This window comes from Lynx rufus, unplaced genomic scaffold, assembly GCF_022079265.1.
Source record: "Lynx rufus isolate CCGP_SWC_20201006 ecotype Redwood Valley unplaced genomic scaffold, mLynRuf1.p SCAF_2, whole genome shotgun sequence".
Taxonomy (NCBI): Eukaryota; Metazoa; Chordata; class Mammalia; order Carnivora; family Felidae; genus Lynx; species Lynx rufus.
In genome coordinates this window covers 26,852,953-26,868,481 of record NW_025814834.1, presented here as the reverse complement: position 1 = coordinate 26,868,481, position 15,529 = coordinate 26,852,953, and the positions used below count along the sequence as shown (strand labels likewise).

The following is a 15,529-nucleotide window of genomic DNA, read 5'->3' as shown; positions in this document are numbered from 1 at the left end:
AAAATGCTAATGTTAATATGTCTTTGTTGGAAGAGTTCATGTATTAATCAGAAATGAAGAGAACTTTAATAATAAAGCAATGCAAATAGCTTAGAAACAAAAGCTGTCTGCTCGGATCAAACAAATACAATTCATCATCTCTTTTGCCCTGACCTTGACAGAACAGAACATCACTCTTCCCTGAACTCTGCAATCAGTGAGCAGGTAGCTAGTTTTTTTTTTTTTAAATCAATGTGAGATTTCATCTTCAATTACCATAGGCACAGACTTAATTTCTGCTTTGTTAAATACTGTATACAGTCAAAACTGATTTCTACAATTCTCTGCCTCCACAGATTATTATTTCCAGAGTGTTTTTCTGCCTTGGATGTTCTCTACTAGCATCCCCCAACTCTAATTAATAATAACTTGATTTCCTGAAGCCATAGTTACACGGAATATATATAAAAGAAATTCTTAGCTTTTTGACAGCCTTTTTTGATCATAGTGTATTATTTATTTTATGCATATAAAAGAATTATATGCTAATTATAGAAAAAATTTAAAGGTATAAAAAAAATTTTAAGTAAATATCATCGATGAGCTCATAGCAATATTTAAACACCATTAATTTTTTGTATGTATAATTCTCTTTGTTATTTTTATAGCATTCTCTTTGTTTATTATATAGCATTTAGAATAAAAGTTGTTTTCATACTTTTATAAAATCTTCATTTTTTTCTACAAAATAACTTACAGAACAATAGAATATTAGTTAGTAAGAACATTTCCACCATATCACACAATGATAGCCCCCAAACCATCTTTTTCCAGTTATGTAAGTTTTTCTCTCATGTATTAATTAGATTGCTAATTAAAATGACTTTTACTGGTTGTTTAGTGACAAGACGATTGTCTGATAATGCTGTCATAAGTGAAATTAAACATTTATTGATGATTCTTGCTTTTTATTGACTACTCACTCCAGTATAGCTCACACTTTAAGACAAATAAACTCGTGCTTGAATAACACCTCAAATGAAGGTACTTTGGATTTTAAATATTTGCTACAGAATGTTCCTCATTGTTGTTTCAAATGGAGTCTCTTTAAATGTTAAGCAATTGAGATGTGAATTTACTTAACAAATTTTTATTGCCTTAAAGACTCATTTTCAGTCTCAGATCACAGTCTTGTTGGTGGACTCTTGCTGTCATGCAGTCCATCCTTAGCTGAACTGACATGATTTGTCAGGAAGTAGTTAATGACCATGGGACTCCACGGTATAGTTAATAATTACTTTCATCAAATAAATATTGTAGGTAGAGAAAGACATAAATTTAGTCATCTGGCACCCTTAGGGACAAAACTGTCAACATATCATTCCAGTTAGTGTTTCCATATAGGAATTGTTTTGGATGTTGGCCTATCAGTACAAAAGTCATGCATTGCATGTTTCTCTAGGGCAATTGTCCTCTAAGCTTGTTAAGAGTGTTTAAGAATTGCCTGGAGGGGGGCGCCTGGGTGGCGCAGTCGGTTAAGCGTCCGACTTCAGCCAGGTCACGATCTCGCACTCCGTGAGTTCGAGCCCCGCGTCGGGCTCTGGGCTGATGGCTCGGAGCCTGGAGCCTGCTTCCGATTCTGTGTCTCCCTCTCTCTCTGCCCCTCCCCCGTTCATGCTCTGTCTCTCTCTGTCCCAAAAATAAATAAACGTTGAAAAAAAAAAAAAATTTAAAAAAAAAAAAAAAAAAAGAATTGCCTGGAGATATTATCTAAAATGAAGATTCCTGAGCTCAATCTCCAGCAATTCTGGATTAGTAAATCTGGGGTAGGACCTGGGAATGTGCATTTCTAACAACCTTTCTTCTCCCTATCCACTTGGGATTCTCAGAGAAGTTGTCCACTGACACTTCAGTATATGGAACACTGCTCCAGGAATTTGAAATAATTTTTGGAGCTGCCTAATCTCATTTACAGAGTAGAAACATTTGGGGACAGTGAGGTATGGGGCAAGAAGTAAAGGGTAAAGATAGCTAGTCCAATGGGGGAAAATAATTCTGTTGAACTAGTAATATCTCCCTTAATCACAGCAACCTAGCCAAGGAAACAATAGTTTTCACATGCTTTTATAATAAGCCCAATCATTGTCACAAATGCTTGATGACCTAGAATTACCCAGTTGGTTGCCAGCCAGCCTCATACTTTGTCTTTTCCTTATAAATCCAAGACTATAGCATTGGGGAGAAACTTCTATTCTTCTAGGTATAAAGGACAGGCTGAGAGGAGTGGGCTAATCCATGCTTTTTTAAGAAAGAGAAGTGGAGGTGAGGAGTGGCAGGAAAAACATTGAAAGCCTCTTAAGAAAATGGTAGAAATGAGAATCAAGGTTGTTTCTTTCCCTCAAACTGAGCTTGAGGACGTAATCAGTCCTCCTGTAATCTCATTAAGAAACAAGTGGCACACTGGTTAATTTGAGAAAAGATTACAGCACGAGTTATCTACAAAGGTTGGACAGGATGTAGGGAGGCCACAAGTCCATGCCCATACTCCAGAAAGACAATCGGCTCTGGTCCCAGAGGGGCAACAGAGGGAGCAGTTGTGGAGGGAGTGAGTAACAAGAGCTGTGACCACCAATAGCCTAGGTCAGCCCAACGTCACAGAGCCAGCCCTAGGCTAACCTCTGGGAGGAAGGGGTCTTGGGGAAGATGCCCCCTTGTCAAATTCAGTCAGGAGCCAGAGGTTGGGGACCTGTTGGTAGAGTGTGTACAGATCAAACTTCCAGGACAGGGAGGTAGAGAAGGATGGACAGTGAATGGGGTTGGAAGTAGGGGCTGAAAGCAAATAAAAGTAAAAGATTTCCTGACAGAGATGGGAACCTTGATTTTGAATCTAGCCCACAGGCTTCTTGTGAAAACTTGGCAACTCATAAAATTCTGAGACTCAGTCTTTTTATTAAAATGATTATATAATGAAAAGTTAGATGACAAAAAACTTTGAAAGGACAGACATAACACATCATCTGGGAGATAATGAGACTAATTTATGCAAAAAACATATATACCTATATGTACATATACACATATATACATATTTAACATATATAAGTACAAATATACTTGTACTTATATTTGTTATGTATAAATGTATGATGTTATACATAAGTATATGTGTATATAATATATAATTTATATAAAATGTATTATATATGGTGTATATTTAGATCTACTTATATATAGAGATATGAATAGTGGATTTTTATTTCACGTTGATAAAATCCAAGATCTTAGCTAATGTTCTCTAAAGAAACATGGAGAAAGGAACACAACACCTAAGTGTTCTGTTTTATGTCTTTTCACAAGTGAATACAGTAATTACCATGCAGATAAAATAGAACATTATAAGCACCCTAGCCTGTCACATCATATAACATTTAAATAGTATTTGGTAAATACATGTCAGCATTTATTTGCCCTTCTCCCTTGGCTGACTTTCAGGATGTTCTCTAGTGTTTTACTATAACAGAATTGCTGCCATAAACAGTTGTGTACTGTCTCCTTGTGTACATGGGCAAGAGATTCCCTACGATAAAGTTTCCCTCAGGAATGGAATATCTGGATCTTAGGATAATGACAATTAAAATTTACTAGATATCAACTAATTGCACTCTGTGTTAGCCAGCAGTGATAGTGTTTCTTAGTCACACCCCCCACCAATACTTCCCATCTTCAGGCTTCTGTATTCTCACAAATCTGATGGATTCTGATTGTCACTAAGCCTGTTTCCTTGATTATTAATGAATGGAGTACCTCTCTGTGTTTAGTCTCTCTTTAGGTTTCCTTTTTGGTGAAATTTCCTTCCATACCCTTTGCACATTTGACCTGTGTGTCTTTCTTCCTGATTTGTGAGCATTCTTTATCAGTGAGAATAGTAATTCTTTCCAGACTAGTATGTTGTAATCATCTTTTATACTTTGTAAACTTTCACTTTATTTTTTAATAGAAATTTTAAATGTGAATATAGTCAAACATCAATATTCTTTTAAAGTAGCTTGGGCTGTCATCTTCTTTAGAAATCCTTTCATAGCTTAGGTCATAAATATTTTTTTCTCTTTCTTTTGTTTTGCTTTGTGTCTCAGTCCATGTCAAGTTGGCTTTTTTGTTTGTTTTTACTATGGTGGTATGAAATATGGGTATGTTTTTTTCCACATAAATAATTTTTCCCTCACCATTTCTTAAATAATACTTTTCCTGCAGATTTGTAACTTAATCTCTGTTGAACATCAGATTTGCACATGTGTGAGGGTATGGTTTTGGGCTCTTAATTCTGTTGTATCATTCTGCCTGATTCAGTAACAAAATCTTATTAGTATAGCTCTTTTTATTATTATAGTTTTTTTTATAATTTTTATTATTGACTTTAAGAAACTGATCATAAATTTTATAGGTTTTTCTGCATCCATTGAGAAAATCATATGGATGTGTTCTTCTGTAATCTTTTTAGGTGGTGACTTACTTTACTAGATTTTCTGATAATACACGATCCTTAAATTCCCAGGAAAAAACCAATGTGTACAATGCTGGGTATAGTTTGTTAACATTTTATGTATTTTTTACATCAGTGCTCATAAATGAGCACAGCTTATGATTTTCCTTGCCTATGCTGTACTTGTTTTGTTTCCCAGTACCAAGGTTATCTTGGCCTCATGAGAAGAATGTTTCCTTCTTTTCTGTCTTTGGAACACTTTGTATGAAAGTGGAGATACCTGTTTCCCTAATGATTAATGGAATTTGGCTGAAAACCTTCTGGGCTTGGTGAATTTTTAAAATAAATTTTGTTTCCCACAATTCAGCTTTTAAAGGTTGTGGGTCTATTGAGGTTTTTATTTCTTCTCAAATCAGTTTGGCTGGATAAATGTGTCTATCTAGGTATTCAAATTTTTAATCATAATGTTTATAATGTCTTCCCTTTTTCTAAAATCATCACTATATCTAGGTATGTCTGCATTTTCAGTGATAGTATTTTGATCACACCTTTTACTATATTTCTTGTTTAATTTTTATTAGTTTTGTCAAGGAAATAACATTTGGTTTAGTTAATCCTATCTACCTTTGTTGTATATTTTATTAATACATGCTTCTATCTTATGTTCTTTTTTCCCCCTACTATTCAGGTTTTTATTATTTTTTAATCAGTTTAAACTTTTTAAAATATTTTTTAATGTAGATGCTTGTCTCATTATTTTTATATCCTTTGTCCTGGTAGAAGCATTTAAAGCTCTAAATATTCCTCTAATTCTGCATTAGCTATATCTCACAAGTTTTCATGTATAGAATCATTATTCCATGTAATATATTAAAAATTCTCATAATAACTTTTTATTTGACTCGGGTTATTTCAAAGTGTGTTTTTATTTTTATTTTTAAAAAATTTTTAAATGTTTATTATTTGAGAAAGAGACAGAGAGCAAGCAGGGAAGGGACAGAGAGAGAGGGAGACACAGAATCGTGGAACTCATGAACAGCGAGATCATGACCTGAAGTTGGATGCTTAGCCAACTGAACCCCTATTTTTACATTTAAGTCTTATTCTATCTTGATTTTATTTGGTGAATAAAATATGCCAATTTAAGACATGCTAAGTTATCGTTTTCTGAGTAAGTCAATTATGCCAATATTATTTTTTGACTAATGTATGCTTTGTACTAATGTAATGCATGACCTTTCTGATAGACTAGATTCTTATAAATATTTGAATCTTTTGTAACTCCATATTCTATACCACTGAACTCCTGTCTGTTCCTAAATCAGCACTACTTGGCTAAATATTATTGTTGTAAAACATACATTAGTATCTGACAACTTACACTCTTTATACTTCCTTTTAAATCTTTCTTGATTACACTCAACTTTGTAATCATTCAACCAGTTAAATTTCAGAACAGCTTTATTGATTTATAAAAGATGAATTCCTTTGGAATTTGGTTCAGAATTTATGACACTATGAGTTCTTATATAAGAAATACATATTTGGCCTTAGTCCCTGTTTCTGTCACTGAGCTCCTAAAACCCTTAGAATTTCCTGAATGATAAGAGCAACACAGGTAATATTTGTTGTTAATGAGGTGACAGTTGGACTGCACCTAAGACTGGGGCTGGTTGCCACGAGAACCAACCATGCGATTAGAGGGTTGAAACTTTCAGTTCTGCTCCTGACCTCCACGAAGGGGAGGAGTTTGAATCAGTTGCCAATGGCTAATGATTTAGTCAATTATGTCTTATGTAATGAAGCCTCCAAAAAATGCCCAAAAAGGACAGGGCTCACAGAGTTTCTGGACTGGTGAACACAGAGAGGTGCAGTGCACCCAGAGAGAACATGGATGTCCATGCCCCTTCCCCATACCTTGCCCTAAGCATCTCTTCTGTCTGGCTGTTCCTGAGTTGTATCCTTTTATAATAAATTGATAATCTAGTGAGTAAATGGGTTTCCTGAGTTCTGTGAGCCACTGTAGAAAATTAATTGAATCCAAATAGGGGATCATGGGAACTTCTGATTTAGAACCTGTCAATAAGAGGTATAGGTAACAATCTAGACTTGCAACTGGAATCTGAAGTTCAGGAGTGGGAGATGGGGGAGGGGGGCAGGTCATAGGATCCTCCAGTCTGTGGCCATTTGGTTACAAGCACAGGTGACACCGGGGCTTGTGACTGGTGTTGGAAGTGGAAGAGAGAGCAGTCGTGCAGGACTGAATTCTTAACCTGTGGAATCTGATACTATCTCTAGGTAAATAGGTGTCAGAATTCAGTTGACAGAGAATGGACCCAGTTGGTGTACAGAAAATTGTTTATGGGGTGGAAGCTCCTCCCCACCCCCCCCCATACACATTGAAATTGGGCTTAGAACACAAAAGAGAATTACATTAAACTAATAGATTGTTAGGGGCAGGGATGCAAATCTTTAAAATATTGAGAATTTATCCTAATAAGAACAGTTTGTCTCTGTTTACTAAGGCTTAAAAAAACAAAAAACCCCAGCTGTTCTACAGTATTGTTTGTGGTGGTCTCCAAGTGCCCTCATTTCCTTTATTATCATTGGGTTTTAGTAAGGGGGTGATATTTCAGGCTAAAATGTGATAGAGCTCGTGCAATCTTTCCTAGTTTACCCTGGTAGTGGTCGTTTTTTCAAGTCATATAGAATGATGATCAAATTTATATTGAAAGCTAGATATTTCCTACCTACTACTGATACCAGTTGGTATTAAATTGACATTTCTGTCCACTATATTTTGGAATAGATGTTTATTTTCAGCTTGTTGGGTCAAATTTTCTTTACATTTGAACATACTAAGTTATATTGTCAGTTTTATTCCTCATCATTTTCTCCTCAACCCTTGGCATTTACCTATTTGCTGTGATTTTGGATGGGTTTCTTTTTTTTCTTTCCATTTTCAAAATGTGTTTTGCTTGTATGTACAAAATCCTTTGATTTCTCCATCTCTGTCTTGAGCCCACTTCTAAAATTTATTAATTCATTCAAATAAATGGAGAGAGGCACTAATGAAGTAAACAGTATAATTTCAAGTTATGCTACATACTATGAAGCAAATTAGAACAAGGTAAAGAGGTGAATGGTGGCATAGGGAGGCCACTCTACATAGTGGTTGAAGAAGACCTCTCTGAGGGTATGACATTAGAACCGAGCCCAGGTAAAGCCTAGGCATTGAGGGTAGACATTTCCACATGGAAAAAAACTTTGAAGCCAGCACAAGCTTGATGAATTCAAGAGTAGTAAGAAGGCCAATGTGGCTGAAGCACAGCTACCAGATGTATCAGGATTGGTCCAATCAGAAGAGAGAAACCAAACAGTAATTTGAACAGGGCAAGTTTAATATAGGGAATTATTAAGTATATCAGGATTAGAGTATTGGAGTAGTGAGGGACTGGCTAATAAATAAGGAGAACTCTAAAGAATATAGGAATAGCATATATAATGGAGCAATCACCAGCTTTAGGCATCAGGCTAACACCAAGCAGAGACCTTTTTCTCCTCAGGATTGAGATTCTGACCCTCTTATGGAGGACAAAGTTATGCCTTACTGGATGGCAGAGAAATCACTATGGTACTGCACCAGGGGAACTTGTTGGAAATCTGCCCCCTGGAACTTGTCAGAAATCCAACTTTCTGGGTTTCTAGGGAATGCTGTTCATGGGAAGGTGTGTTAGTAGAGGCATTCTGCTACAGAACTTCTAAAGGGAAGGGCCGTGGTTGCTGTTGGCCGCTGGGTGCTACTGGCTATTGGACACTATAGGAGCCGAGCAAAGGAAAAGGTATGAGTGCTATAGAAGCTTGGTGCTAGAAAAAAATACCCATGCTGCAGGAGTCATGTGCCACTGCAGGAGCTTAGCACTAGACAACCCACAAACATTACAGGAGACTGGTACTGGATAAGCTGTACACACATTGCAGGAATGTGCTGAGAAAGTACACCAGGGCTAGAAAGCAAAATTCTTTCTTCCTGCAGCTGCTTTTCCATTTCCTCTACTGGCAAAGCCAAAGGTCATGCCAGAAATCAATGGGAAAATATTTAAAGGGCCAGATCCATTTTCACAGAGCAAGAAAAAAAGATGAATTTGGAGCAAAGAGGAAGCAAATAAATAATTGGTACAGCAGGGCAATCATGATAATGAGGTTGGATTCATACACACAGACAGATTATGCATGCCATGTTGACTACTATAAGAAATTTGCATTTTATTTTAAGGATGATTTGAAAATCTATTGGAAGGGTTTGAGGAGAGGAGAGGAGGAACTAGAGAAGAAGCAATGAGACTAGTAGGAAGTAATTACAATAAGCCTAATGTAAGATGTTGGTGTCTGTGGAGCTGATGAGAAGTGGTTGGAAGGAGAATCTATGACGCTTTCTGATGGATTGAAAGCTGACATGCAGTTGATGCTCAAAGAGCATTCTAGCTCCCTAGAAAAAGGATGAACTTTAACATAACATATATGGGAACTTAGCTGATTGTAGAAAGCTTCTCTTTATATGACTGCCAACTCAGTTAAATAATTAGTATTGTAGTACCTTATTGTGGTTGAGTTTTAACTCATATTTAGTTTGCTACTTATTAATCAAAATACTGAAGATTAGACTACAAGACACCATTGACATTCAAAACCACTGTGTATGTAGGCAGTTGTCCCGCAACACACCAGACAATGCTACTAATGAAAGTAAAAATAGCCAAGAGCGATGTGTCCTTTCGGGAAGTGCAAAGACTATGAAACTGTCCCCCAGGGCACCAGACCTTGTCTGGGTTTGTATATTTGCACTTTTTAACTGCAATTCATGGTAAGAAATCCATTTTATGTCAAGACTAATGACAATGTGTGAAGTGAAACAAGTTTCGCTAAACATACAAATCCTTATTCTATTTGTTGCATTCTAATAGTTTTTATTCTAGTTAACATTTCAAGAGTAGTCATATACTTTTGAATTAATTTCTTGAACCAATAATGAGCCATAACCTTTAGTTCAAAAATATAGGTCTGGGAAGTTTAGGAAAATTTCTCCTCACTTCTCAGTGGCTACATTTTTTGCTGAAGCTCTTCATGTGTGAGTAGTGCTACACTACACACCCGTGCTAGTTTGTAGCAGGGTACAAAAATTTCCCTTTTGCATCACCTAACTCAGGAAGAAACTGTGCTTGGGGGTTAAGTTTACATTTTAGTTTTAAGGTTCCATTTTGGATTCCAGAATTTCTAAGTTTATAATTTATCATTTATTGTCTACCATTCACTGGACCATCTGTTCCTCAAGACTAAGAAGTTAAACTTACTTATCTTCACATCCCCTAAGATACCTAAGATGATGTATTCTACTGAGTAATTAAATAAACTTACCTTGTAGCGTAACTAAATTGAACACTAAATCATGACTATCGCATGTGTTTAAATTGAATAACAGAATTTCAGAACCTTGAGATTTTTAAAAATTAGTTTTGCTATTTATATGAACATATAGCTTTATAACTTTCAAAATGATTTCAAAATTTTGAAAATTTTGAAAATTTTCTTCATAACATAACTTTTGCTTGTTTAGTACTTTGCAGTTTTCTTGTTTTTTTTTTACATACTATTATCACAATTGATATTAAAATAGCCCAATAAAGTACACAAATATTCCCATTTCTATAAGGGAAAAAAACCCCTGGTAGCATAGTATAATCCTCAATCTGAATCTCATCTCTTTCTATAGACTCTCCTCATTGCCCATCACCCAAATAACTCACCAACTATACCAATTACTTATTCTCCTCCACCTACCCAAAACTCATGATTTTTTTTAGCTCCATACTTTTGTAGGCATTGTCCCCCCTGACTGAAATGCTGATCTACCCTCCTGCCTCATCCTCAACTTTGCCTAGCTAATTCCAACCTATCTTTCAAAACTCTTTCTAACCTCTCTACTTCCAGAAGTATCTAGCAAAAGTGAAATTAGTAAGACTAGTTGGGAGGATATTAGAGCAAACCAGACAAAAGTTAAGTGAATAAATAAGGAAACAAATGAGAAAAGAAGACCTATAAGCCATGTTGTGTCACCCCTTGGAATGTTTGGCTTCCAATATAATCGTCTTCTTTCTGTCCTTGGAAACAGAGCCTCTCTCGTGATACCTCCATGCCAAAGGTCCCGCTATGCCACCTACTTTGACGTTGCTGTTCTTCGCTGCCTACTCCAGCCTCATTGGTCTGAGGAAGGTACTCAGTGGTCTCTGATGTACTATCTACAAAGGCTGCGGCACATGTTGGAAGAGAAGCCAGAAAAGCCCCCAGAACCAGATATTCCTCTCCTGCCCAGACCCAGGAGCAGCTCGATGGTAGCAGCAGCTCCCTCACTAGTGAACACCCACAAAACCCAAGTAAGAGAAACTCAGTCCATTGTCTTTTGAATCACCAATTTTGGCCATAACAGATTCTCTTTTTCTTCCATTCATCCATCTCTTATTTATTCCAGTGCTGACTATTTTGTTGGTGGCTTACTCTAATGAAATTGCCCTTTCCCTTCTTTCACTAGACCCTTTTGCTTCTTTTTAGTATCGAATTTACTGTTCAAAAAAAATGGTATCTAAATGCCTCTTGTACACACTAATCTAGAGTTAAGACTCTGATGATCCAGAATAATGGGAAATTGGGCCTTCCAGCTACCTGAAGTACTAGTTAATAGATAGCTCTCACATATAACTGTTGATTACTGGTATCATGAAATGTGACATTCACGTTATGTGGAACATGGTTTAACTTTTTGCATAGCTCAGAATTTTTCAGCACCTCAATATCATAATTAGAAATATTGCTTTTCAATATATAGTCTTGCTCTTCATTATAGATGTTTGAAAAAAATAAACTGTATGCCGATTTGATGACATCGCCCTGAAAATCACTTTTTGGTAAATAAATGTGTTAATAGCAACTTGAACACTTTTTCTTTCCCTCTTTCTCGCTGATACCATGTATGTTGAATATGTAGAGAAAAAAGGTGTAATTTGCAGTGTGTTCCAGTTGTTTGGTTTACTTAAATATGAATTGGCTATGTCTGAAAAAGTCTACATATTCTGAAAATAAATATGAACAATCTAAGAGTATAAAGGGGGAGATACTCCATTTTAGTAGTAGATGACTCTGCTCAAAGTAAAAATCTCCTTTGGTGAATCATTAAACAGAAAAACTTTTTTTAATAAATAAAAATGAGATACCTGTCTCCTCCCTATTTTCTTAGCTTTCCTGAATCTGGATCCTCATGTCTCACCGTTGAAAACTCCAAACAGAAGTTACAAAATATATGATGTTTCTCCTCAGTAGCAGGATATGGATTCTAAAAGTCTGGACGCACAAGTTAAATACTTCATAGATATCAAAACAGAAGGCTTACCCCTCATAAAAATAAGACATAGAAAATGTCAATTTTCTTGTCAATAAGAAAAGTCTTTAAAGCCCTAAACCCTGATCATGAAGTCTACCTTTATTTTCTGTTAAGGATCTCACCATGAAGTGTAATGAAGAGGAAAAATCTCTTAGCCCTGAGGCATTTTCTAAGGTTTCGTTGACTAATTTACGTAGATCTGCAGTTCCAGATCTTTCTTCAGACCTTGGCATGAACATTTTTAAGAAGGTGAGTCAAATCACTTATGCTCTTTGATATTTCGGTGATTGAAATACAAATCAGCATGACATGAGGTACTTCTGATCATGCTGCAGAATAAGGTGGGCTGGGAACGGAACCTTGAGAAGAGAGGTCAGCCGCCAGTTATAACATGGCTTACAGCATGACCTTGTGTAAGTCCCTCTGTGTTTAGGAATGTGTGCCATTCTAAATGCTACCAAGCTTAATCCTGATGACATGTATAGAGGGCTTTTAGTAGTGTGGTGGTGGAGGTAGTCGTGGTAGCCATGATGGCAACTTAGGTTTCTATGATTCATCTCATTTCATCAAGCATTTTATATAACTGGTTCTCACTTAATCCAATGAGATCCTCATTTATCACATTTTGCACCTAAGAAACTGAGTCTTACTGAAGTTCTTAGAGTGATTTAATCATCCTGCAACATTTATTCTTGAAGTCATCTCCATTTTAAAGACAACAAACAAACCAAACTCTTAATAAAGTAGCAAATCCTTATAGCAGATCACTAGATTTTCTACCTTCACAACTTGTTGTAAGTCATAGCATAGGTTTCCATTCAATAAGCATTTTTTAACCATCCACTAGAATTCTAAAGATGAGAAATTAAAGGACAAGTGTGCACTTGGGAGTTAGCTAATGAGAGTTCAAATTCTCTCTCTGCCACTGTCAACCTGTGTGATACTGTGTATCAGTTTCTTCATTTGAAATTTGGGTATATAATATACTTACCTCAAAAGGTTATGAGGATTAAGTAAGATAATTCACATTAAGGTCCTTACTGTGCCTGACACTTTGTAAGTATTCGATAAATGTTGACTATTCTCAAAAAAGAAAGGAAGGAACCGAGCCTTAGAAATTTTGGTAGTCCATGAAAGCTTGAGTCCAAACTCAAAACTAGGTCTTCAAGCTAAATAGTTCATGCTCTTATGAATCCATCCTTCCACCTCTCTTTTTGTAAGTATATGGAGCTAATGAGATAGAAAATAATATGTATAGAATAATGTATGTGCAGTAGCTTTATTTTCCAATTTTCAAAATAATCAGTTCAATTGTGTTCATGGAAGACAGAACATTTATTATTAACTTATCTATAAGCTCAGAGTGTTGCTAAGCAAGCAGTCATGTCTACTTCATTGCTAATACAATAATAGGCAATGGCTATAGTTTTTCTAAAAAACATTTATCATCAGGGGAATAAGTTTTCAGTACTGACTGCACATGAGAATCTCTGGGGAGCCATTAAAAATTCATGTGCCCAGGCCTGAACTCAAACCAATTAGGTCATAATTGCTGAAGGTTAGACCCAGACATTGGTATATTTTAAATGCTTTCCAAGAATTCTGAGCTCTTATTTATACTGGGTTTTAAAATTGTTTGGTAGGAATAATGGGTTTATACCAATTCATGCTGTGTGTCTTTTTTAACTCTCCTTATGAACAGTGGCACACATTTGAAGTTGTCTGGCCAGAACCGTTGATCTCAATCCTGAAAAATGGAACAGAAAATACTGGCTGATCTAAGTGGTGACTTAGGGATCCTATACTCTACGTCAGTGGTCCTCAAATTTTAGCATGTATCATAATTACCTACAAGGCTTATCAAAACCCACATCACTAGGTCTTATCTTCTATGTTTCTGATGTAGTATGAACCTGAGACCAGTTGATCCTGATGCTGCTGGTCCAGGGAGAAGCCAACCAAGCAGAAAGACCCAAGGGATATGTTGTCTTTTGCCTTGTTTCTTTCACTCTTTCAATGCATTGTGGAAATGTCACCCATCTCTATCAGATGATACTCAGTGACTTTCTGAGTCTCTTCTTCCTGGAACATTCCTGTAATTTACTGTAGATTGTAGAGCCCTTTGGGAAGCAAACTATCACTTTTCCTTTGCCCTGTGCCTAACCCTTAACCTCTCATCCTCATAGTTCAAGAGCCGCAAAGAAGACCGAGAGAGGAAAGGCTCCATCCCATTCCACCACACAGGAAAGAGGAGGCCTCGAAGAATGGGAGTGCCATTCCTGCTTCATGAAGACCACTTGGATGTGTTCCCCACCCGAAGCACATTCTCCTTCGGAAGTTTCCCTGGGCTTGGAGAAGACAGGCGAGGCATTGAAAAAGGAGGCTGGCAAACCACCATTTTAGGTGACCACAAGGACTTTCCAAAGTAGGGCAGAGCTTGAGTGACCTGTTTAGAAATCTGGATCTAGGGCTCCCGGGCAAATCTGCATCTTTCTTGAACAGTTTAGTCAAGAAATGTGGGCCCAGATGCTAGCTTCCTAGTACCAAAGGAATGCAGGTAATTTAATTAAATATGGAAAAACCCTGTATAATTAGGTAATGGCCCTATTTCTTACATACTCTAGATGTGGAAATATGGCCTTAAAGGGTCTTGTGCATTAACTTCATTGTGAATCCAAAGGCAGACTTTAATTTGGATATTAGAAAAGGGAAATGTAAAGAAAAGAAAAAGATTCTTTTTTCTTTCTGAATGGCATATTCAGAAAGCCGGCTCAAAATCAGGAGCCAGAAGCTAGCTGGAACTCCACATATGGTTTCTGACATTTGGCTTAGATTGGGGCTGGTCTTATGACAGGCAGCTTCATGAATCATCTTGACCCTGACTATCCCCAGGACTAGTCTCATTCCTACTATCTGACTGTGCCTCATACACTTCCCAATGTCCCTTTACTCTCACTGCCATCCTTTGGTAAAACAACATCTTGGCAGAGGATCTTCCATTTTCAAACCCTCTTGTGGTGCTCTTGTCCATCTCAGGGAAATTTACCCGGCGGGGCAGTTCGGATGCAGCCACGGAGATGGAGAGCCTGAGTGCCAGGCACTCACACTCCCATCACACCCTGGTGAGTGACCAGCCAGATCACTCCAACAGCCATGGAGAAAACACTGTCAAGGAAGGTGGGTCGGAAGGCGCACCTGCAGGCGGGAGTTCAGGTTCCTTTTCCTGTTTCCTGTTTTTACTCCATGTTTCATTTTCATTGTAATCTGGTTCCTTACACTTTTTGAAAATTTGCATTCATGTATTACATTGCTTGGTAATTTACTAGTGAGCCGTTGTTAGGATTTCCTTAGTAACAAAGCTACTCGATGGCATACTGCAAGCACCATGCGTCTCAGAGGGAAAGCAAGCCATGCATATTTGTTTTCAAAAGGTCATAGACCCACAGGGCTAGAAGAGACTTGGAAGACAATTATATGCATTACTTGGACACCCTGTATGATGTCCCTCTAAAGGACTTGTCCACTTTCAATGTGAAGAAAGTCACTGCCTTTCAGGGCCATCGATTCCTTCCTCAGACAGCTACGATTTTAAATAAGTGCCTTATGTGCTTTGTGTGGAGAAAACATGTGTGTCTGGG

At 37.0% G+C, this 15,529-nt stretch overlaps 1 protein-coding gene across 3 annotated transcripts in view; it reads left to right on the top strand.

Moving 5' to 3' along the window:
* The window catches only part of UNC80 (unc-80 homolog, NALCN channel complex subunit), a 222,632-nt gene that overhangs the window by 33,038 nt on the left and 174,065 nt on the right, over positions 1–15,529 (top strand). For all 3 annotated transcript variants that reach the window (XM_047085057.1, XM_047085055.1, XM_047085056.1), the window contains exons 8-11: positions 10,629–10,890; positions 12,006–12,140; positions 14,078–14,294; positions 14,928–15,068. In XM_047085057.1, the coding sequence (XP_046941013.1) occupies positions 10,629–10,890; positions 12,006–12,140; positions 14,078–14,294; positions 14,928–15,068 (755 nt within the window). The remainder of the gene's footprint in view (positions 1–10,628; positions 10,891–12,005; positions 12,141–14,077; positions 14,295–14,927; positions 15,069–15,529) is intronic.